The 25,471-nt window shown below is 47.0% G+C and overlaps 1 protein-coding gene across 1 annotated transcript in view; it reads left to right on the top strand.

Moving 5' to 3' along the window:
* The first annotated feature begins 1,366 nt into the window (after positions 1-1,366).
* The window catches only part of CCDC60 (coiled-coil domain containing 60), a 380,115-nt gene continuing 356,010 nt past the window's right edge, over positions 1,367-25,471 (top strand). Inside the window, exon 1 of the mRNA XM_075341855.1 lies at positions 1,367-1,676. Within this exon, the coding sequence (XP_075197970.1) occupies positions 1,422-1,676 (255 nt within the window). The 5' untranslated portion in view covers positions 1,367-1,421. The remainder of the gene's footprint in view (positions 1,677-25,471) is intronic.

The following is a 25,471-nucleotide window of genomic DNA, read 5'->3' on the forward strand; positions in this document are numbered from 1 at the left end:
CTGACAGCCTGCCACCATGGAGAACTACAAGTCTCAGCGTGCACTGACAGCCTGCCACCATGGAGAACTACAAGTCTCAGCGTGCACTGACAGCCTGCCACCATGGAGAACTACTAGTCTCAGCGTGCACTGACAGCCTGCCACCATGGAGAACTACAAGTCTCAGCGCGCACTGACAGCCTGCCACCATGGAGAACTACAAGTCTCAGCGCGCACTGACAGCCTGCCACCATGGAGAACTAAAAGTCTCAGCGCGCACTGACAGCCTGCCACCATGGAGAACTAAAAGTCTCAGCGTGCACTGACAGCCTGCCACCATGGAGAACTACAAGTCTCAGCGCGCACTGACAGCCTGCCACCATGGAGAACTACAAGTCTCAGCGCGCACTGACAGCCTGCCACCATGGAGAACTACAAGTCTCAGCGTGCACTGACAGCCTGCCACCATGGAGAACTAAAAGTCTCAGCGTGCACTGACAGCCTGCCACCATGGAGAACTACAAGTCTCAGCGTGCACTGACAGCCTGCCACCATGGAGAACTACAAGTCTCAGCGCGCACTGACAGCCTGCCACCATGGAGAACTACAAGTCTCAGCGTGCACTGACAGCCTGCCACCATGGAGAACTACAAGTCTCAGCGTGCACTGACAGCCTGCCACCATGGAGAACTACAAGTCTCAGCGTGCACTGACAGCCTGCTACCATGGAGAACTACAAGTCTCAGCGTGCACTGACAGCCTGCTACCATGGAGAACTAAAAGTCTCAGCGCGCACTGACAGCCTGCCACCATGGAGAACTACAAGTCTCAGCGTGCACTGACAGCCTGCCACCATGGAGAACTACAAGTCTCAGCGCGCACTGACAGCCTGCCACCATGGAGAACTACAAGTCTCAGCGCGCACTGACAGCCTGCCACAGCCAGGGAATGCCTGTAGATCTGCTGGAGACTGAAACCACTGATTTATCAATGGGATAAGATTATAAAGGTTCCCTGATGGCAGCTGTAGATCTGCTGGAACTCATAGGTCAGTCTACAGCACACATACACAGGTACAGCCCCGCTCCATGCACGCACTGATCTAGCGAGTCTGCTGCAGCCTTTATAATACCCCGGAAGGAACCATTGCACTTAAGTGAGAGGGGGAGCTATACACGGATATTTACCACAGTGATGCATTATGCCTATATCTGATGTTACGCAAAGGTTTATATCCTTTCATAGTAAGTGGCCAAGTAATAAGTATTTGCATATCTAAGCGCTTTCCCGCGTGAATCCCCCTCCAGTCTGCAGTGGGATGACCCAGGCGTCCCTGTAACCAGGGGTAACCAGGCTGTGCGGCGCTGCCAGTGACAGGAAAGTTTGTGTTTGTGGTCCAGGGCTGCAGACAGCACTGCGCAGCCTCAGGTCACCGGCCAGCCATGCCGGGAAGCGACCCCCGGAGTTACGTGCGCATCAGACCCCTGCCCATCCCCAGCCAGAGGGGGCTGAAGGTCCAGGCCAGGAGCCCCTCACACTACAGGTGCTGGCCACCGCAGGACAACTACTGCCGCAGACAGAGGCAGCTGGCCCAGCAGGGCTACAATGCCCCCAACCACCAGCCCTATGAGGAGCTCGGGCACCCCCTAGTGCTGGAGGCCAAGAAGCTCATCCTGCATTCACTGGGACAAGACCAGGTAAAGTGCGCATGTGCCACAGAGGCTGGATCACGTGATGCAGATATGTATGCAGTGTGCACTCTGTAATGCTATATCATCTAATTACTTATTACAGCTGATTAACACATATATCTATATATATAATTGCCTTATTCTGTCTGTCTGTCTGTCTGTCTGTCTGTCATGCTCCAAAATTGTGTCCTTACGGTGACACAAAGCTGATTGGCCGCTGGGCTCACCATGGCCCCGCCCCCCCACACGGATTGGCCGCTCGCCCAGCCTGCGCCCCCACACGGATTGGCCAGCTGCTCGCCCAGGCTCCGCCCCCCCACAGATTGGCCTCTCGCCCCGGCACCCTGCAGGCATTGGCAACTCGGCCACGCCACTCCCCGCCCCCCTCATGCAATGCACGCTAGCTCTGGCCCCGCCCCCCCACGCATTACCCGACTGACACGGTCACAGAGCCACGACTCCCAGGTGAGTACTGTACTCCCCCCCCCCCCCCGGGAGCCCACATCAGCGTACGCCGCCAACCCAGCCGACACTTACCCTCGCATTGCTGGCCTTGCCGCCGTATGCTGGTGTGGGCTCCCGTGCGAGCGGGGGACGGGATACGTTGGTAACCGTGCTAGCATAGTTACCAGCTGGTAACCATGCTAGCATAGTTACAGCGCATCAAGATCCTGCAGCGGCTGAACATCCACACGCACACACATAACAGCACACACACACACATACACACACATCAGATCACACTCACTCTCACACACACCTCACACACACCTCACACACACATCACATCGCATCCACACACTCACAGCATCTGGCGATATCGCTTGCTTCTCGGCCTCGATACTGTGCTGTTGTGACCTTCTGGGGGAGGCTGATGCTGGGGGAGGCTGGAAGGAGAGAGGCTGATGCTGGGGGAGGCTGATGCTGGGGGAGGCTGGGAGGAGAGAGGCTGATGCTGGGGGAGGCTGATGCTGAGGGAGGCTGGGATGAGAGAGGCTGATGCTGGGGGAGGCTGATGCTGGGGGAGGCTGGAAGGAGAGAGGCTGATGCTGGGGGAGGCTGATGCTGGGGGAGGCTGGGAGGGGGAGGCTGATGCTGGGGGAGGCTGGGAGGAGAGAGGCTGATGCTGGGGGAGGCTGATGCTGGGGTTGGCTGGAAGGAGAGAGGCTGATGCTGGGGGAGGCTGGAAGGAGAGAGGCTGATGCTGGGGGAGGCTGATGCTGAGGGAGGCTGGGAGGTGGAGGCTGATGCTGGGGAAGGCTGGGAAGAGGGAGGCTGGGAGGAGAGAGGCTGATCCTGGGGAAGGCTGGGAGGAGGGAGGCTGGGAGGAGAGAGGCTGATGCTGGGGCAGGCTGATGCTGGGGGAGGCTGGAAGGAGAGAGGCTGATGCTGGGGGAGGCTGATGCTGGGGGAGGCTGGGAGGGGGAGGCTGGGAGGAGAGAGGCTGATGCTGGGGGAGGCTGGGAGGAGGGAGGCTGGGAGGGGGGAGGCTGAGAGAAGAGAGGCTGAGGCTGGGGGAGGCTGAGGCTGGGAGGAGAGAGGCTGATGCTGGGGACAGAGAGGCTGATGCTGGGGACAGAGAGGCTGATGCTGGGAGGAGAGAGGCTGATGCTGGGAGGAGAGAGGCTGATGCTGGGGGCAGAGAGACTGATGCTGGGGGCAGAGAGGCTGATGCTGGTGCAGCATGGGGGATGGAGCACGTTTGGCAGTGTACAGCATGGCGGATGGAGCACGTTTGTAAGTGCGCAGCATGGCGGATGGAGCACGATGGGGGGTGCGCAGCATGGGGGATGGAGCACGATGGGAGGTGCACACCTCCCCCCAACACACACACACACACACAACACACCACACACACAACACACCACACACACACTGGGAACCACAAACACCGCCGTACACAGACACCCACACACACAGACAACACTGCACACACACAACACCAAACACACAAACACCACGGCATACATAAATATACGCACATACCACGCAACACACACACATTGCACAAAACATACCTCCCCCAAAACACACCACACACACAAACCGCGCAACACACACACACACACAACGCTACAGACACACAGCGCTCCACAAACAAAGCAACACACGCAACACACATACAACACTGCTCTCACCCCCCGCCACACCCAGACAACACCCAGAACATGTACAGCGCCCTACACAAACACTTGGTAACTACACACAACAACATCTATATATATATATATATATATATATATATATATATATATATATATATAACAAAAATCATATATTAACTACACAATACGTAAATTCTAGAATACCCGATGCGTAGAATCGGGCCACCTTCTAGTATATATATATATATATATATATATATATATATAATACAGTTTACATTCCTCACAACTTTTGAAGAACAGAAAAAGAGACTAATTCTGCAAATTTTGGCTGCACCCCAAAGCCACACCCATTTGGCAGTGAAGGATATTCATCAGGAGCCCCGGAGTGTTCGTTCATTCATGGTCGCAGCAGCCAGAGCTTTCTTATAGCTACAGCTTCACTATATGACTTGTTGCTTTTTTGTGTCTGTAAGGCTGTGTTCACAGGTTACAGAAGTTTTTCTAAAGATCCTTTATGAGATGCTAATGAGTCCAGCAACTAGTTGCAAGAGTGTTACTTCTCTTGGCTAGTCGGCCCCCTTAGCATGTAAGCACACCCCTGTGGGCGTACATACATGTTAATGAATGCGCAGTGTCAGAGGTATGGTCGATCTCACCTCTCTACTGTCACTGCTGGATTTCGGCTCAGGGCTCATGATCAGAAGTCCCGGATTTCCAGTCATGTGCACTATGAAGCCGGGTGTAATCGTCCCACCTTCAAACTGGTGTAGTGCGCATGACCAAAAGTGCTGGGGATGTTCTTACCTTGCTCACTGAGTCGAAAACCTGTGATGGCAGCAGAGGTGAGAGCGATCATGCCTCTGACGCTGTGCATTCATTAGCTTGTTAGTACGCCCACGGGGGCTTTCTAGCATGCTAAGGGGGCCGACTAACCAAGGGAACTAACGCCCAGGGGACTAGTCTCTGCGCTCATTAGCATAATATACAGAATCTGTAGAAGTTCTTTTTTGTTTTAGACATACTACTAGATACAGTGACGGTTAGGCAGGGATCAGCAATATGTACCCAGAACTGCTCATAGTTCTGGCTGCATATTGGACCTGACAGGTTCCCTTTAAGTGTTTTTATAGTACAGAAAAGCTTTGATTTTGTACTCAAAAGAGTAAAGAGGGCTTTACACGCTACGATATCGTTAATGTTTTATCGTTGGGGTCACGTTGTTAGTGAAGCACATCCGGCGTCATTAACGGTATCGCAGCGTGTAACACTTACCAGCGACCTTAAACGTCCTCCAAAGTAGTGAAAATCGTTCACCATGGAGAGGTCGTCCTAAAACCAAAAATCAGTAATGGTTGATTATAGATGTTGTTCCTCATTCCTGCGGCAGCACACATCGCTGTGTGTGACACCGCAGGAGCGAGGAATGTCTCCTTACCTGTGTCCCGCCCGCAATGCGGAAGGAAGGAGGTGGGCGGGATGTTCATCCCGCTCATCTCCACCCCTCTGCTTTGATTGGCCAGCCGATTATTGATGTCGCGGTGACGCCGCCGTGACGACGAACGCACCTCCCCCTTGAGGGATGGATTGTTCGTCAGTCACAGCGACGCCGTCGACCAGGTAAGTGCGTGTGACGCTGCCGTAGCGATAATGTTCGCTGCGGCAGCGATCACACGATATCACATGCACGACGGGGGCGGGTACTTTTGCGTACGATATCGCTAGCAATTGCTAGAAATATCGTAGCGTGTAAAGCCCGCTTTACTGCAGTTTTTTCCATGGATTTTCTTTAGGCTCCACATAAAAGCCTCTACAGAAAAAAAAAAAAGCATTAGTACCGCAGAGTTGACCGACGTCTTTAGTTGTACGAGGGGCTGCTGATAAGTCTTTGGCTTTATTTTTTTTTGTTTCTATGGTAACAAATGTTACATCACATGAAAGTCTTATGTGTCTAATACATGTTTCATATGTTTTAAAAATAATGTGTTTGTTGCTTTTGGCAACACTTTTCTATAGACGCAGGAAAACAAAATGGTGGAGTCTAATGCAAAATTCACTGCAACTAAGAGCAGAGGAGTGATAAAATTCTTGTTTTTCATGGTGTTTAGGGCTGAACAGACCTGGACTTTTATAGTCCGGATGCACGCGGCTGCGGGCTGGGAATACCAGCCCCCAGCTGGCTTTATCTTGGCTGGGTATCAAAATTGAGGGGGAACCACACGTCGTTTTTTTTTTTTAATTATTTGTTTAAAAAAAAAAAAAAGCCGCATGCGGTTTCTCTTAGGCCAGAGTCACACTTACGAGGGACTCGTGCAAATCTCACATCGCATTACTCGGCACAGCCGCACACTCTCCTGACAGGAACGGGTTGGCAGCATGTGTTTCTATGTACCTGCATGCTCCTGTCAGGAGAGTGTGCCGCTGCCGGGTGATGTGATGTGAATCCCTCGCACATGTGACTCTGGGCTTATTTTGATACACAGCACAGATAAAGCCCGACAGCTGGGGGCTGCAGCCGCGGGCTTTATCTGTGCTGGTATCAGAATACGAGGAGCCTGCACCGATTGTTTTAGTTATTTATTTTTATACCACCGTACTGATTCGCAGACACTTGCTCTACTATCCCCGGCCACTGGCCATCCTAGCGCCTGTGATTGGTTGCAGTCAGTTGACACACTGCCACTCAGGGTGGGGGTGCGTCTAACTGCAACCAATTACACGCGCCCGTGGGCAGGCAAAGCAGTGAATATTCACTTGTCGTGTCCGGAAGGGAAAGCGTGACCCGGAAGGAGTGTGCCGCCATGACACAGCCTCGGTGAGTACACCACGCACGCTCCTACCCCCCATCCATTCCACCAACGTTTTTAATTTCTGGATTCTGGTCCCCATAGACTTACCGTATATGGTTACCGGATTCCGGAGCGGATTTTTTTTTTTTTTAATTTACAAAGGAACCGCCAGTGCCGTTTTTTTGCAAGTTTGACCAGCTCTAATGGTGATATGTCGCAGACATTGGGGGATCAATGCCCTTCATATTCCAAAATTAAGAACTGGGTTGCCAAATTTAAAACGGGCAACTTCAACACCACTGATGACGATCGTCCTGGACGACCGAGAGTAGTTGTTGTTTTGGAGATTGTTGATGCTGTTCACAACCTCATACTGGAGAATCGACGAATTTCAGCTAAAGCAATAGCAGACATCATGGGGATTTCCCGTGAACGTGTTTGTGTCATTATCTATGAACATTTGGATATGAGGAAGTTATCTGCAAATTAGGTCCCCAAATGTTTGACAACAGATCAGAGAAGCATGCGAGTGAAAACTTCCCGGTCCATTTGTCAGCATTTCCTGACTGATGAGAACTTCCTGGATCGCCTGGTCACTATGGATGAGACCTGGATTTATTTGTATGACCCTGAAAAAAAGGAGCAGTCAAAAGAGTGGAGGAACAGTGGTTCTCTTTGTCTAAAGAAGTTCAGGGTGCAAAAATGAGCCACTAAGGTGATGGCGTCTGTGTTCTGGCATAAGCAGGGCGTGCTGCTAGTGGACTACCTTCAAAAGGGTTCCACCATCAATGCAAGGTATTACATTGAAGTTTTGGACCAATTGAAGGCAGCTCTGAAGGCCAAAAGTTGCGGCAAGCTGTCCAAAGGAATCTAGTTGCAAGACAACGCCTCCGCTCACACTGCACAAGCAACCACAGCAAAACTGGCAGAGCTGGGCTTCCACCAGATCTATCTCCCTCCAACTATCATCTGTTTCCAAACCTGAAGAAACACCTCAAGGGTACCAAATTTCACACCATTTCTGATGCCATGACGGCTACAGATACCTGGTTGGAGGCACAACCGAAATCCTTCTTTTTGCTATGCTTACAGAACTTGGAAGACTGATGTAAGAAGTGTGTTGACATCAGTGGAGAGTATGTGGAATAAATGTATCCTATCTCGTTTCTTTCTGGGTAAAGCTAAAGACTTATTAGCAGCCGCTTGTACAGTTGGCGCCATTTTCAGGAAATCACATCCCTTTTGCTTCAATAGTTAGAAATAAACCTGTCAGATCCCCTCTGCCCTACAGCCCAGCAGCAGTCATACCTGTATGCCCAAATTCCCTGCTTAACCAGCCCTGTATACCGCTATTCACTACTATGAATGTTTAAAAAAAGACGTATAAACCCCTCGCTGTCCCTATGCTAATTAGGCCTTGACTAGTCGCAGGGGAGTTAGTTCCCCAGACTAGTCGTCCTTCTTTCCATGTTATCACGCCCTTGTGGGTGTGAGAACATGATTTCTTTGAACCAGCCATCATAGCCAGCTCCTGCAATTCTTGTGTATACTTCCCAGCTTCATTAGATGCACTGTGCGTTACCGGAAGTTCAGATGATGTGCACGTGAGCAGTGACCGGTCATGCATGAGATTTCCAGGAGATGACAGTCACACTGGCTCCTGGAAATCATTTTATCATGCTCACTAATCTGGGGAACTCAATTGTAGATAGGAAATATGGCACCCCTGGGAAAATGCTGGTGCTTGGATAACATCTCACTCCATATCAATATACTGAAAAGAATCCAGCACTCTGGAAAAATTTGCAGTTTGAAAAATTATTAATGGTAGCTCAAAGGGTGTATAATCGTGTGACATTTCGGTCTTATGACCTTTATCAAACAAACATTTTGTGAGGAGCCTTGGCACGACTAGTAGACTGAGATGGGCGCTTGGAGAACAGCAATCTGCATCGCTATGGAGCCAGGCACGAAACATATATTAAATATCAGGAAAAATGCATTAAAAACCCTGATTCTTGGGATGTGTCACTTACTTGGCTGCTTGTTGCAGTTTCAATTAAATTAGTGTTTTATCAGCAGGAGATTATCATTAGAGGACTAGTCTTGTACCATGCAGTCCTCCTGCTCATTATAATCACGCCCCCACAACTAATGTTCTCAGATTACCAAGCAAAAACCTGGAACCAGATTATCTTTAAATTGATTTGGGATGAGGTAGAATGAGCTGATTGATTTTCATTTAAAAAAAAATGATATTATAAACATTGTTCTTAAATAGCCTGTAAATGTCTGCACAATTTGTAGGTAAATTGCATTATATTAAAAAAAAATGCATACTCGTTAACAGACATGTTAAGCAATCTATTTGAAAACCCCTTTCCCTGTGTGTGGAACGGTTTAGGATACAGTCTCCTTCTAAGTACGACGGGCAGTGCGGACCCTGCGGGGAGGTAAGTGTCCGAACCCCGATCCTAGTTTACTGCTGATGCCCCCATATTATTTGGTTCGGAGAAGTTCGTGAAGGTGTCCTCACCTTGCAGGTATTTGCCAAACAGTCTGAAACTTGCGCTTGACCTAGGGCCCTATGCCCCGTTCGTGCTCCAGTCCCAGCGGTATCTTGGTACCCGTCCAGGTGACCTCTGTCCTGTACCCCCAGGGTCACCGTTACACGGACCCATCTCAGGCACGTCCGCACACCTCTCCTGTGTGCTCCCAACTCTCCTCCTCACTACTGATTGACTGACCCCTCCCACCAGGCTGGCTATACCCAGTGACTCCTTCCCATGGCGACCATCCCCTTACGTGGTTAACCCTCTATGCCCATTGTAGAGAGGAGAACTAGGATTTAGATCTGTTTTGGTAGAATCGGCACTGGAACTCCAGTTCCCAGGGAGTGGTTCTGCATCCCCAAGAGGATGCAGTTCCCTGTAGTGCCCTAAGGGTCTCAGGGGCGCTACAGACACATCACCAATTATTGAGATCAAGTATTCATTGCAGGCAGCTACACAAAATCACAGTCATCTTCATAGACAAGCATGGGCAGTAGTATTAGTCTTATTTAAAGAGGTTGTCCTCTACTTAAACATTGATGACCTATCTTTCTTCAATCATGAAGTCATCAATGTTTTGATCTGTCAGAATCCGACATCAGTCACCCCTGTCGAACAGCTGTTCTTGTTGGCGGCAGCAAGTGGCCAGAAATACTCAGTTTCGCAGCTGCTCTTTTTTAGAGGCCGCAGCCGGGTACTGCACATCCTCCCCCTATTGAAATAAATAGGAGGCAGTTGTGCAGTATCCAGATATGGCCACTATCAGAATACGGTGCAGCTCCAGAACTGAACATTTGTGGCCACCTGCCTGCAGCATCGAGAACAGCTGATCGGCAGGGATGCCTGGTGTCGGACCATGGCCGATCAGACATTGATGACCTATCCTAAGGACAGTGGACAACCTCTGTAAGAGCTCAGTGACTTTAAATATAGTGACGCGCCCACGGGGTCTTGGGGGGAGGGTTACTCGTCACCGGGCCGGTTTGGGATGTCACAGCGGCCTGGCCCGTTTCTGTGACCCCGTTGGTGTCAGTAAAAGATGGGGAGATGGCGATGATGGGATTAATTGTTATTTGCGACGCCACCTGTGGTATGCGGCCAGGTATTATCCGCCGCTGCGGTAGGCCTTCTCCGGGGTGGATGATAACGCAGCTCAGATGGTATAGCTCTCCATAGGCAGAGCTTAGGCCCCGGGGAGGATGTGGGGAGTAGTTATCCACTCTAATAAAGGAGCGCAGGGTGCGGAAAGGATCAGACGACACAGCTGTTGAAGTTTAAGTTCTTTACTCACTGCGATGTCACCGCCTTTGGACTGCCAGACTCCGCTGTCATGGGTTCCAGCCGATCCCGGATAGTTCGGAGGTCAGAACCGGTGTTTCATTCAGTGAGTCCTTCCTCCCTTTGCCGTGTTGTGTGAGTCCCTGCGGCTTGAAGCTATGCTAGAACCTGAGTCCTGGGGGTTGTTCTGTTTCCTGTACCATATAGCAGGCAGCGGGAGTCCGTAGACGGAGCCGTCCTATGGTCACGACTCCTGGCTCTATATTCTGATTTGCCCCGGGCGCTCTGTGTGCGCCAGAAGACTTGAAATCCTCTGCCCGGCGGATTCTGTTGGCCGAACTTGCAGTTCCCACCAGCCTAGGGTTCCGCACCCTGAGATATGCACTGCCCTTAGGGAGCTATTAGCTCTCCGCTTAGAGACCGTGTGCTCCTGCGTCTCACTTGTTTCCCATCTTGAACTAGACTGCTTGTTAGTGCGTGTGTGTTGCCTTGATCCCCGGTGTCTAGCTCCTACCCCCTGCTTTCTTGAACTAGTGAGCAGAGGGTCCACTACATTAGTGATGGTCACCCTCCAATGTCTATACCCTAGCCCAGTCCCAGTGAGAGGGCATCTAACTGTGTGTTTTGGTGGATTGTGGTGGTTTTATCTGCGATGACCTCCTCCGTATCTGAGATGAATACTGCACCTCTGTTGAGGTGCAGTACCCTGTGGCGATTGAAGCCTCAGGGGCAACACAATAGCACTATCAAAGATTGCCATCAAAGTCATATTTTAGGCCAGGGGTCCCTGCTCCCTGCACGCCAGAGTACACATCGGGTAAATAAGCAAGGGTTTGCTTATTAACCCGATGTGTATTCTGGAGTGCAGGGAGCTAGCGCTAAGCGGTGTGCGCTGGTAACCAATGTAAATATCGGGTAACCAAGCCCTTGGTTACCCGATATTTACCTTAGTTACCAAGCGCAGTACCGCTTCCACCCGTCGCTGCTGGCTGGGGGCTGGTCACTGGTCGCTCGTGAGATCTGCCTGTTTGACAGCTCACCAGCGACCATGTAACGACGCAGCAGCGATCCTGATCAGGTCATGTCGCCCGTCGTGATCGCTGCTGCGTCGCTATGTGTGAACCCAGCATTAGTGTGGCTTTCAATGCCAGAAAGGTTGGTGACCACTGTTCTGGACAATGATGTTGACAGCATTAGATTGGAGATTTACTGCTGCTACTTGAGAAAATCTTGAGATTTCCATGGTACAGGGTTGTGATAAGATTACTTGGTGAATAGTATGTAAGATTTGAAAGGACGTCAACAGAGTCTGAAAGATAGATAGAAATACAAATTAATCTTTCTCACAAACTGCACGAACACAGGAGGCATTCTAAGGCGGACTTTACACGCTGCGACATCACTAGCAATCGCTAGCGATGTCGAGCGCGATAGCACCCGCCCCGTCGTACATGCGATATCTGGTGCTTGCTGCCATAGCGAACATCTTCGCTACAGCAGCTTCACACGCACATACCTGGTCGGCGACGTCGCTGTGACCGCCGAACAATCTTCAAGGGGAAGGTGTGTTCGGCGTCATAGTGATGTCACCGCGACGTCACTAAGCGGTCGGCCAATAGAAGCGGAGGGGCGGAGATGAGTGGGACATAACATCCCGCCCACTTTCTCCCTTCTGCATTGCCGGTGGACGCAGGTAATGAGATGTTTGTCGTTCCTGCGGTTTCACACACAGCGATGTGTGGTGCTACAGGAACGACAAACAACATCGTATCTGCAGCAGTAACGACATTATCGAAATGAACGACGTGACACAGATCAGCGTTTTTTTACGCTTTTGCGCTCATTCATCATCGCACCTAGGATTTACACATTGCGATGTCTCTACCGGCGCCGGATGTGCGTCACTAATGACGTGACCCCGAAGATATATCGGAAGCAATGTCGCAACGTGTAAAGCCCGCCTAAGGAGAGCTACCTGATTATCCTTTAAAGGGAAACTGTCAGGTGTACTATACTGTCCAACCCAGCAGCAATCATACTGGAATGCCCAAATTCCCTGCCTATCGAGCGTTTAAAAAAAGGATTTATAAATTGCGCTTTTTTATGCTAATTAGGGTTTTGTCTAGTCAATGGTGTGTTAGTTTCCTCAGACTGACATTGACATAATTTTAATTCCGCAACAATAAATCATTGGATATTAACCCAATTTACCTCCAAGTGATTGTGCCACAAAGAATCCAAACCTTTTTTGTTTCCATACTGTACACTAGTCGGCTTTCTTTCCCCGTTATCACGACCCTGTGGGTGTGATAACATGATTTCTATGAGTGAGTGTCACCGCCAACTCCTGAAATTCTCGCATATGCGGGCGGCTTTGATCACTCACATTGAGCCTTTGAAGCCTTTGCGAGGCGCACTGTGCATTATCGGAGGAACAGCTTCTGCCCTTCTGATCATGTGCAGTGCGCCTCTCTGAATCCAGGATGCATACACCCGGCATCAGAGGTTAAATGTGAGTGAAGAAAGACGCCCGCATGTGCAAGATTCCCATTAGCTGGTGGTGATGCCAGTTCATGGAGATCATGTTATTACGCTCACAGAGGTATGACAACATGGAAAAAGGGCCGACTAGTCTGGGGAAACAACGCCCCATTGACTTGTCACAGGGCTAATTAGCATAGGAACAGTTTATAAATTGATTTTAGTGAATAGCATTACACAGGGAGGCAGGGAATTTGGGCATACAGATGTGAATCCTGCTGGGTTGCAGGGCATAGGGGACCTGACAGGTTCCCTTTAAGCCACTCGTATAGGTATGATAGTCAGGTGTTCACATAATTTTGACCTTGTAAAGCAGATAAGTGATATGCCGTTCTGCCCATATGACATCGGGGCTATGGTCAATCATTAGTCATAACCATAAGTGCCATCCTTGGTAATGTAATCGGTCTGGACAGCTGAAGGCTGAAATTTCACAATTACTGGACTGTGATCCTCACGTTTTACACGGTCAGAATATGTCTACTGTGACAAATACGATCCCTCTGATAACCGTGTGAGACTCGAGAGGTTTTCATTTTTCCCTATTTGCCATTCTGCATGATTGAAGTTTATTGGCTGGACTAAGGACGCTACATATTTTTTATCAGTGGCAGAGCTACATAAAGACTAAATTGATGGTTATGGAGGAGAGAGAACACATAGGTCTGACTAGGAGGGTCCGGTAGTGGGCTTATGATAGACAATAAGTACAGTGACACTGACATAACGCACAATATAGCAGCAGATTCTGAACCCGCCATATTCATGTCATGCCCTGAGCTTGGATTAAGATGCTTTAAAGCAAATTGAATTTCTACGTAACTCATGATAATGATTTTATGCTTTGTGTGTTTTTCTGTATCTTTTATTCTGTTTCTTCCTCTTTCTGTCTTTAGGTTATTATTGGCTTATATTCACACTAATGTGCATTATTAGATTTGAATTAAAGCAGCAAAGTATGGTGACGGTCTGCTCTTCAGTGAGATGAAATGGCACAAAAAAAACCCATATTTTGTCTTTTGGCTGAAAGGAGCAATCTGAGAATACACCCAGACAAAGTTTGAGTCTGTTATATTCATTAGAGTTCAGTCACTTGTACATATACAATGTACGAGATTGTATCAGTGTGAGAAAAAAATCGCATTGCACTCACACCAATGTTAAACAATAGGGCAGACAGATCTGCTAATTTTCCCTCTGCAAAATTCAAGTGCAAATGCCTGTGTGCCTTGCTAATACAAGTCAATGGATGCGAGAAAAATGCACGGCACATGGCTGGAGCTTTGCATACTGTCCAAAGCTATATATAGATAGATGAATGGTTAGATAGATAGTTGTGCAACACATATAATGTCCCAATCCCTTGCATATTGTAAGCTTGCACCCTTTAGTGCCTTTCAAGTAGCACTAAAGGGTGTTTAGCCTTGTTTGTAGCCCCAAATTCTTAAAAAAATAAAATAAACATGAACAAGGGCTGTAGTTGGGGGGTATTTGTCCAAATAAAATGTATTTTTATTTTTTTTTCAACTATGGGATAATAAATGGAGGTGGCTGCTAGACCCCAACCATTACTAATACTAGGGCTTAATGCTAGCTGTCAATTCAGAGCTGGAATCAACCCCATATATTACTCCATTTGCCACTGCACCAGGGCAACGGGATGAGCCAAGGCAAAGTGCCAGGATTGGTGCCTCTAATGAATGCACTACTTCTGGGGTGACTTCAGTCTGCTATTTTTAGGCTGAGTAGGGCCCAATAACCATGGGCTTTCCCAGCCTGAGAATACTAGACCCCAGCTATGCGCTTTACCTTGGCTGGAGATTCAATTTGTGGGTGACCCCACTTTTTTATTTTATTATTATTTATTTAATTTTAAATTAATAATTTAAATAAACAGCCTGAGGTGCCCTCTATTTTGGATTACCAGCCAAGGTAAAGCTGTCACCTGCGGTCTGCAGGCTGCAGATGTCTGTTTTATCTTAGCTGGCTATCAAGAATAAGGGGAACCCCACTTCATTTGTTTTTATATTATTGAATTTGGGGCTAAAAACAAGGCTAAACACCCTTTAGTGCCACATGAAAGCCACTTAAGGGTGCAAGCTTACAATATGCAGGGAGGTGGGACACTATATATGTACAGTGCTGGCCAAAAGTATTGGCACCCCTGCAATTCTGTCAGATAATACTCAGTTTCTTCTTGAAAATGATTGCAATCACAAATTCTTTGCTATTATTATCTTCATTTATTTTGCTTGCAATGAAAAAACACAAAAGAGAATGAAACAAAAATCAAATCATTCATCATTTCACACAAAACTCCAAAAATGGGCCAGACAAAAGTATTGGCACCCTTAGCCTAATACTTGGTTGCACAACCTTTAGCCAAAATAACTGCGAACAACCACTTCCGGAAACCATCAATGAGTTTCTTACAATGCTCTGCTGGAATTTTAGACCATTTTTCTTTGGCAAACTGCTCCAGGTCCCTGAGATTTGAAGGGTGCCTTCTCCAAACTGCCATTTTGAGATCTCTCCACAGGTCTTCTATGGGATTCAGGTCTGGACTCATTGCTGGCCACTTTAGTAGTCTCTAGTGCTTTCTATCAAACCATTTTCTAGTGCTTTTTGAAGTGTGTTTTGGGTCATTGTCTTGCTGGAAGACCCATGACCTCTGAGGAAGACCCAGCTTTCTCACACTGGGCCCTACATTATGCTGCAAAATTTGTTGATAGTCTTCAGATTATATAATGCCATGCACATGGTCAAGCAGTCCAGTGCCAGATGCAGCAAAGCAACCCCAAAACATCAGGGAACCTCCGCCATGGTTGACTGTAGGGACAGTGTTCTTTTCTTTGAATGCCTCTTTTTTTTCCTCGAAACTCTATGTTGATGGCTTTTCCCAAAAAGCTCTACTTTTGTCTCATCTGACCAGAAAACATTCTTCCAAAATGTTTTAGGCTTTCTCAGGTAAGTTTTGGCAACTCCAGCCTGGCTTTTTTATTTCTCGGGGTAAGAAGTGGGGTCTTCCTGGGTATCCTACCATACAGTCCTTTTTCATTCAGAAGCCGACGGATAGTATGGGTTGATACTGTTGTACCCTCGGACTGCAGGGCAGCTTCAACTTGTTTGGATGTTAGTTGAGGTTCTTTATCCACCATCCCCACAATCTTGCGTTGAAATCTCTCGTCAATTTTTCTTTTCCTTCCACATCTAGGGAGGTTAGCCACAGTGCCATGGGCTTTAAACGTCTTGATGACACTGCGCACCGTAGACACAGGAGCTTTCAGGTCTTTGGAGATGGACTTGTAGCCTTGAGATTGCTCATGCTTCCTCACAATTTGGATTCTCAAGTCCTCAGACAGTTCTTTGGTCTTCTTTCTTTTCTCCATGCTCAATGTGGTACACACAAGGACACAGGACAGAGGTTGAGTCAACTTTAATCAATGTCAACTGGCTACAAGTGTGATTTAGTTATTGCCAACACCTGTTAGGTGCCACAGGTAAGTTACAGGTGCTGTTAATTACACAAATTAGAGAAGTATCACATGATTTTTCAAACAGTGCCAATACTTTTGTCCACCCCCTTTTTTATGTTTGGTGTGGAATTATATCCAATTTGGCTTTATGACATTTTTTTTTTCCATTGAAGACAAATTCAATGAAGATTAAAATACCAAAAGAATTTGTGATTGCAATAATTTTCAGGAAGAAACTGAGTATTCTCTGACAGAATTGCAGGGGTGCCAATACTTTTGGCCAGCACTGTATTGCACATCTATCTATCTATCTATCTATCTATCTATCTATCTATCTATTCATTCATCTATCTAGCTTTTCACAGTATGGAAAACTCAATCTTACAAATGCATGTGGCATGGATGACACACGGACGTCACACGGATATCACACAGAGATTAGGCAAAGGCAAACACACACATAGCACTCGCATGTCACCTGCATCTCACTCCAAGACACTTCATTAGCAACAACGGAGCTATATTTTACATGCAGATGTGAGCAGGACTGTGGAGTCTGTTAGCCAAACCTCTGACTGACTCCTCTATTTTCCTGATGCTGACTTCAACTACCTCATATATGTTTCATGTTTAAGTGATAAATTTACTGTAGTAAAATGATAACATCAGGCTTTTAATCATTATCATGATACAATAATCAATAGATTTGAACATAAATATATATTTATTGGAATACAACTTTAGAACCCCAAAAAACTTTTATATTATTATATTATTAATTGTAAATATGGAATACACTAATCATTAAAGGCAGCCTATCAGGTCTCAAGTGCAGCGAGAACTGCTGGGTAATAGCTATAATCCCTGCCTAAAGGCTGCTTTACACGTGTCGATATCTTGTGCGATTGCATGTGCGATCGCACCCGCCCCCCATCGTTTGTGCGGCACAGGCAATTTGTTGCCCGTGTCGCACAAAGTCAGTAACCCCCTTCACACGTACTTACCTCCCGGACGACCTCGCTGTGGGCGGCGAACATCCACTTCCTGAAGGGGGAGGGACGTTCGGAGTCACAGCGACGTCACCGTGACGTCAATAAGCGGCCGGCCAATAGACGCGGAGGGGCGGAGATGAGCAGGACGTAAACATCTCACCCACCTTCTTCCGCATTGCCGGCAGCCGCAGGTAAGCTGCAGTTCATCGTTCCCGGGGTGTCACACGGAGCGACGTGTGTTGCCTCGGGAACGATGAACAACCGGAGCACAGAAGGACGTTCGATTTTTGGAAAATGAGCGACGTGTCAACGAGCAGCGATAAGGTGAGTAGTTTTGCTCGTTCACAGTCGCTCATTTGTGTTACACGCTACGATATGTCAAACGATGCCGGATGTGCGTCACTAACGACGTGACCCCGACGACATATCGTTTGATATATCGTAGTGTGTAAAGCCCACTTTACAGTTCCAGACTATAGTAGCACACATAAACAGATCTTTACAAAAAACATTTCTAAAGACCATTTATGAGATGCTAATTAGAGCTGTGATTAGTTGCAGGGGCATTAGTTCCCCGAGTAGTCTGCCAATTTAGCATGTTATCACAATGCACAGCGTCATCTGCATCTCTATACAGCTTGGGTGTGGCTTTGTACCTCTCAAAATTGAGTGTCTCTGACAGCCGGTGTATTCAGAGAGACTTAAGGGTGCTTTACACGCTGCAACATCGCTACTGATATATCGTCGGGGTCACGTCGTTAGTGATGCACATCCGGCGCCGGTAGCGACATCGCAGCGTGTGACACCAAGGAGCGATGATCAACGATCTCAAAATCGTCCAAAAACGGTGATCATTGACACGTCGCTCCTTTCCTTAATATCGTTGCTGCTGCAGGTATGATGTTGTTTGTCGTTCCTGCGGCAGCACACATCGCTATGTGTGACACAGCAGGAACAACAAACATCTCCTTACGTGCAAGCGTCCACCGGCAATGCAGAATGAAGGAGGTGGGCGGGATGTTACGTTCCGCTCATCTCCGCCCATCCGCTTCTATTGGACGGCCGCTTAGTGACGTCGTGGTGACGTCGCTGTGACGCCAAACGCACCTCCCCCTTGAAGGAGGGATCGTTCAGCGGTCACAGCGACGTCGCTGCACAGGTATGTGTGTGTGATAATGTGTGCGATAATGTTTGCTACGGCAGCGATCACCAAATGTCGCACGTACGCACGCACGGCGGGTGCTATCGCGCACGACATCGCTAGCAATTGCTAGCGATGTCTCAGCGTGTAGAGCACCCTTTACTGCGCAGGCTCGGAAGATGTCTGCTTTGAATAAAGATGCAGATGACACTGGCCATTGTAAAGAATGTTATCATGCCCACAGGGAATCAGACTAATCAGGGAACTAATGCCCCTGTGACTAGTCACACCCTGATAAGCATCTCAGAAACGGTCTTTAGAAATACTTTTTCTAAAGATCTGTTTGTGTGTTACTATAGTCTGGGACTGTTAAGGTACCGTCACACTAAGCAACTTACCAGCGATCCCAACAACGATAGGGATCGCTGGTAAGTTGCTAGGAGGTTGCTGGTGAGATGTCACACTGCGACGCTCCAGCGATCCCACCAGCAACCTGACCTGGCAGGGATCGCTGGAGCGTCGCTACACAAGTTTCTGGTGATCTCACCAGCAACCAGTGACAAGCCCCCAGCGCCGCGTGGAAGATGCTGCGCTTGGTAACTAAGGTAAATATCGGGTAACCAACCCGATATTTACCTTGGTTACCACCGCACGGAGCTACACGTGCAGAGAGTAGGGAGCAGCGCACACTGAGCGCTGGCTCCCTGCTCTCCTAGTTACAGCACACATCGGGTTAATTACTCGATGTGTGCTGCAGCTACATGTGCACAGAGCAGGGAGCAGCGCACACCGCTTAGCGCTGGCTCCCTGCTCTCCTAGTTACAGCACACATCGGGTTAATTAACCTGATGTGTGCTGCAGCTAAATGTGCACAGAGCAGGGAGCAGCGCACACCGCTTAGCGCTGGCTCCCTGCTCTCCTAGTTACAGCACACATTGGGTTAATTAACCTGATGTGTGCTGCAGCTAAATGTGCACAGAGCAGGGAGCAGCGCACACCGCTTAGCGCTGGCTCCCTGCTCTCCTAGTTACAGCACACATCGGGTTAATTAACCTGATGTGTGCTGCAGCTAAATGTGCACAGAGCAGGGAGCAGCGCACAATGCTTAGCGCTGGCTCCTTGCTCTCCTAGTTACAGCACACATCGGGTTAATTAACCCGATGTGTGCTGCAGCTACATGTGCACAGAGCAGGAGCCGGCACTGACAGTGAGAGCGGCGGAGGCTGGTAACAAAGGTAAATATCGGGTAACCAAGGACAGGGCTTCTTGGTTACCCGATGTTTACATTGGTTACCAGCCTCCGCAGAAGCCGGCTCCTGCTGCCTGCACATTTAGTTGTTGCTGTCTCGCTGTCACACACAGCGATCTGTGCTTCACAGCGGGACAGCAACAACTAAATAATGGCCCAGGACATTCAGCAACAACCAACGACCTCACAGCAGGGGCCAGGTTGTTGCTGGATGTCACACACAGCAACATCGCTAGCAACGTCACAAAAGTTGTTCGTTAGCAGCGATGTTGCTAGCGATGTTGCTTAGTGTGACGGGGCCTTTAGGGAGGGATTCCTGAGATGTACACAAAATTGCTCATGGTTTTGGGTGCCCAAGGGACGTGACAGGTTCCCTTTAAGTGGAGAAAAATAGTTTTCAACAAAAAAAATTATAGACCTGCAGAAGGCTAGGATGGGCTACAGGACAAATAGGCAAACAGCTTGGTGAAAAGTCAACAACCATTGACGCAATTATTAGAAAATGGAAAAAACACAAGATGACTGTCAATCTTACTCAGTCTGGGGCTCCATGGAAGATCTCGCCTCGTGGGGAAAGGATGATTCACAGAAAGGTTAGGGATCAGCCTAGAACTACACAGGAGGACCTAGTCAATGACCTGAAGAGAGTTGGGACAACAGTCTCAAAGATGACCTTTAGTAACACACTAGGCCATCATGGATTAAAATCCTGCAGGGCACGCAGGATTCCCCTGCATACACCAGCGCATGTCCAGGCCCGTATGAAGTTTGCTAATGACCATCTGGATGATCCAGAGGAGGCATGGGAGAAGGTTATGTGGACAGATGAGGCCAAAATGGAACTTTTTGGTATCAACTCCACTTGCTGTGTTTGGAGGCAGAAGGAGGATGAGTACAACCCCAAGAACACCATCCCAACTGTGAAGAATGGGAGTGGAAACATCATACTTTGGGGGTGCTCTTCTGCAAAGGGGATAGGATAACTGCACTGTATTTAAGGGAGGATGGATGGGATCATGTATCATAAGATTTTGATCAACAACCTCGTTCTCAGTAAGAGCATTGACAATGGTCTTCCAGCTTAAAAATGACTCAAAACACATTGCCAGTGTAACTAAGGAGTGGCTCCGTAAGAAGCATTTCAAGATCTCGCCAGTCTTCAGACCTGAACCCAATAGAAACTTTTTGGAGGGAGATGAAGCTCAATGTTGCTCAGAGACAGCTCCGAAACCTGAAAGATATGGAGAGGATCTGTATGGAGGATTGGGCCGAAATCGCTGCTGAAGTGTGCAAACTTGGTCAAGAACGATAGGAAACATCTGACCTCTGTAACTGCAAACAAAGGTTTCTGTAACAAGTATTAAGTTCTGTTTTTCTATTGTATCAAATACTTATTTTATGCAATAAAATGTAAATTAATTATTTAAAAATCGTACAATGAGATTTTCTGTATTTTTTTTTATTCCATCTGTCACAGTTGAGGTGTACCTACAATAAACATTACAGACCTCTCCATTCTTTGTAGGTGGAAAATCCTGCAAAACCGGCATTGTATCAAATACTTATTTCCCCACTGTATATTGTGTGGCTTCTCTAATAGTAGAGTACCCCTGTCCCCATTCTATGATGTCCTTGTATAGAGCTGAAGTCAGATGACATGTCTGTTTTATAGAAAACTATCTGTAGTTTCCTAAATATATTCTGTTTGGAGAGATGGTATTTTTAGTTTTAGCTTATTAGTTATTGCCATAAATTTAAGACATCTGAAATGAATAAACTCTTTGCTATAAATGGAGAGATGGTGTGCATGCGTGGATCTGCCCTATAAAGGGTTATTCCAAATTGCTAGTTGTGACTTATTCACAGGATTGGTGATAATTTGCTGATTGCTGGGGGTCCGACTGTTGGGGCCCTCTCCGATCCAGTGAAGAAGGCAATGGTTGTGTATGTGCACTACTGCTCCAGACATTAATATATATAGTGAAAAAAATATTACCAGTAATTTAGTAATATATATTGGACTGATTGAGTATGATTACAATATGTGAAGCCAGGTAGTTATTCAGGAGGCTCTTCAGACCGACCCCACATCCTGAAGACCAGTGGTGGCGCCAGTGATGAGACCCCAGCGATCAGCAAGTTGTCATCTCTCCACCGGTGTTGGGATAACCTCTCTAACTTGTATGCAAATTCTTTAGATGGCTGGCATCCAAGGCATGGTAGAGAAGTGCTGCATACAGCGTTTTTCTGTTTGGATCAGGGAGATTCCATCTGGTGTTTCTGTACTGCACTAGAGGGAATCTTGATGTAATCTTCCAATATTACTTCATTGGAATCTGTCAGTAGGTTAATGCTATGTAATCTAAGAGGAGCCTTCAAGCCTAGGTTCAATGATGTGGCATTTATTAGGCTGTGTGTTGTTTCAGTATAAGCAGTGTTTTATCAGCAGTAGTTTATCACTGCCTAACTAGGTGTCTCGTGCCTCTAGTCAACTACTCTGTGTAACTACGACCCCATCTGTAATTGACAGCTATCTGTCAATATACAGTGTACATGGAAAGCTGCGTCAATCAGTGGTGGTGGCAGGATTACACAGGACTCAGCTGTCATGGGTATGTCACAGGTGACAGACAGTCATTTGGTTTCTGGCTATAGAAGGTCACAGCGTTTGTCTGCACAGAATTCTCCCTGACTTTCCATTGCTCCTGCTGTCAGTATTCATTGGTATAGGTAGCGTTCTTGCTGGATTCTTCTCTCCCCTTTTGGACCCAGCAGGAGCTCGCCTTCCACTCAGTTGCTGATTATCAGTAATATCTTGGTGCTTAAACCCCTTTAGCCCCCGGGCATTTTGCATTTTTCCGGGGGGGTGGGGGTTTCCCTCTCTTTCTTCCAAGAGCCGTAACTTTTTTATTTTTCCGTCAATCTTGCCATATAAGGGCTTGTGTTTTGCGGGACGAGTTGTAGTTTTAAATTGAACTATAAGTTTTCCCATATAGTGTACTGGAAAATGGCAAAAAAATTCCAAGTGCGGAAAAATTGCAAAAAAGTGTGATCGAACAATACTTTTTGGTATATTTTATTCACCTTGTTCACTATATGGTAAAACCGATGTGTCAGTGTGATGCCTGAGGTCAGTGAAAGTTTGTGGACCGCAAACATGTATAGGTTTACTTCTATGTAAGGGGTTAAAGAAATTCACAAGCTTGTCCAATAAAAAATGGCGGACGTTTTTCGCCATTTTCCAAAACCCGTAGTGTTCTCATTTTTCGGGATTTATGGCTCAGCGATGGCTTATTTTTTGCGTCTCGAGCTGACGTTTCTAATGATACCATTTTTGCGCAGATGCTACATTTTGATGCCTGTTATTGCATTTTGCGCAAAATTTGTGGCGACCAAAAAACGTAATTTTGGAGTTTGGATTTTTTTTGCTGCTACGCCATTTACCAATCCGATTAATTGATTTTATATTTTGTGAGATCGGGCATTTCTGAATGCGGCGATACCAAATATGTGTATATTTTTTTTTTTTTAATCTTTTAATTTTTAATGGGGTGAAAGGGGGTGATTTGAACTTTTAGTTTTTTTTAGTGTTTTTTAATTTTTTAAAACTTTTTTCTTAACTTTTTTTTTTTCATTTTACCATCCCCCTAGGGGACTATCGCTCTGCCATATCTCCAGATCACAGCTACAGAGCTAAGATCTGCAGATATGGTGCTTTACTTTCAATGTCTGCTGTATTCCGGCATTGAGAGTAAATGACTCATGTTAGCTACAGGCATCATCACATGACCCTGTGCTACCATGGCAACCACCGGAAGTCACGTGATCATGTCATGTGACTTCCGGTGGGGGCGGGGTAAGTCAGGATAATGGCGGCGCACATATACATCTCGCTGCCAGATTTTGGCAGAGAGATGTAAGGGGTTAATATTCGCGGGTGGAAGCGATTCCACCCGCGACTACCAGGCACACATGTCAGCTGTTGAAAACAGCTGATATGTGCGCGGATCGCCACCGCCTGCCCACGGCAGGGGGCGGGGATTAACCGCACATGATCCATGACGTACCCAGTATGTCATGGGTCGTTAAGGGGTTTTATAATCCTACCTCGGACTGGTGCTAATGATATTTTTCTGTCCATTCAAGCCTTGGTTGCAAGCAGGTGGTTTGTACTCCTCTGTGGGATCGTTGCTGAAAACTTTGCTGAACTTCTACCTTTGTCATCTGTGGATAAGTAGTTCATACATTTTCCCCCTGTGTGTCCTCCTTGTGTCGTCTATAGTGTTTAGTGGGGTTAATGAAAAGCTCATCCTATCCGTTCCCTATATAGGGCCCAGTACTAGGGATACCTAGGGTCAAGTATCCGACTCAGCGCATAGTTGCGGAACCTATCTAGAGTGGTGAGGAACCCCAGGGACCAGCAGCAGGTTTGGTCAGGGGTCACCATCTTCCCTTTCCCTAGACACAGTGTTTCCCTTCCCTTTAGCCTTTCCCTTGGTACTTCCCCATACCTAGTATAACATCAGCATTCATAGGAGCAAAAACAGTGATTTTATCGGTAAACTAAGTGGCACATCTTTGGAAGCAGGGCTTCTGCCCCTACATTCCTTCTACTAATCAATTCCATACATCAAATATCCATAAAATGCTGAAGCGGTTGCCACTTAGACTGTGGCTTCTCTCTAATAATTATAAAACAGTTCCGGTGTTGGCAGCGAGGCAGCTTCTCCTCCGTATAATGGTCACTGGACCTGTCTTTACAAAGAGAAAAACTGTAAGCTTTTCTTTTCAATCATGTGAAGTCCATGGAGCAGAAAGCATGCTTGTGACATTGATAAAAGCTCTGAATGTGAGAGTGGTGGGTAGGATAAGCAGAATCATAAATCAACATACAGTAAGTGTTTTATCTACCCTCCCCCATCATGAAAATCACTATGTAAAAATCCTGTCCTAGTCTTATTTATTGTGTCGGGCTAAAAGAAAGGAAAAACAAATCTTAAAAATTCTATCTACTACTACATTCACTTTTTTATATGAATAGGCCAGAAAAAAAACATGGGTCCAAATATTTCTCCTCTCCCTCTCCCCCAAAAATGTAACTACATTTACCGGTTATAATTCCACAAGTACTGATTGTAGTAAATGTCATCTGCAGCCCTATGTAACCATACAGATAACGGTCATTACTCCTAGTACAGATGATATGCTAGATTTGACCTGCAGTCCTATGTAACCATACAGATAACAGTCATCACTCTTAGAGCAGATAATGTAGTAGATGTCACCTGCAGCCCTATGTAACACTACAGATAACAGTCATCACTCTTAGTATAGATAAATATAGTGCCTTGCGAAAGTATTCGGCCCCCTTGAATTTTCAACCTTTTCCCATATTTCAGGCTTCAAACATAAAGATAAAAATTTTAATGTTATGGTGAAGAATCAACAACAAGTGGGACAATTGTGAAGGTGAACAATATTTATTGCTTATTTTAAACTTTTTAAAAAAATAAATAACTGAAAATTGGGGCATGCAATATTATTCGGCCCCTTTAAGTTAATACTTTGTAGCGCCACCTTTAGCTGCGATTACAGTTGTAAGTCGCTTGGGGTATGTCTCTATTAGTTGTGCACATCGAGAGACTGAAATTCTTGCCCATTCTTCCTTTGCAAACAGC

Source organism: Anomaloglossus baeobatrachus, chromosome 1 (assembly GCF_048569485.1).
Source record: "Anomaloglossus baeobatrachus isolate aAnoBae1 chromosome 1, aAnoBae1.hap1, whole genome shotgun sequence".
Classification (NCBI taxonomy): domain Eukaryota; kingdom Metazoa; phylum Chordata; class Amphibia; order Anura; family Aromobatidae; genus Anomaloglossus; species Anomaloglossus baeobatrachus.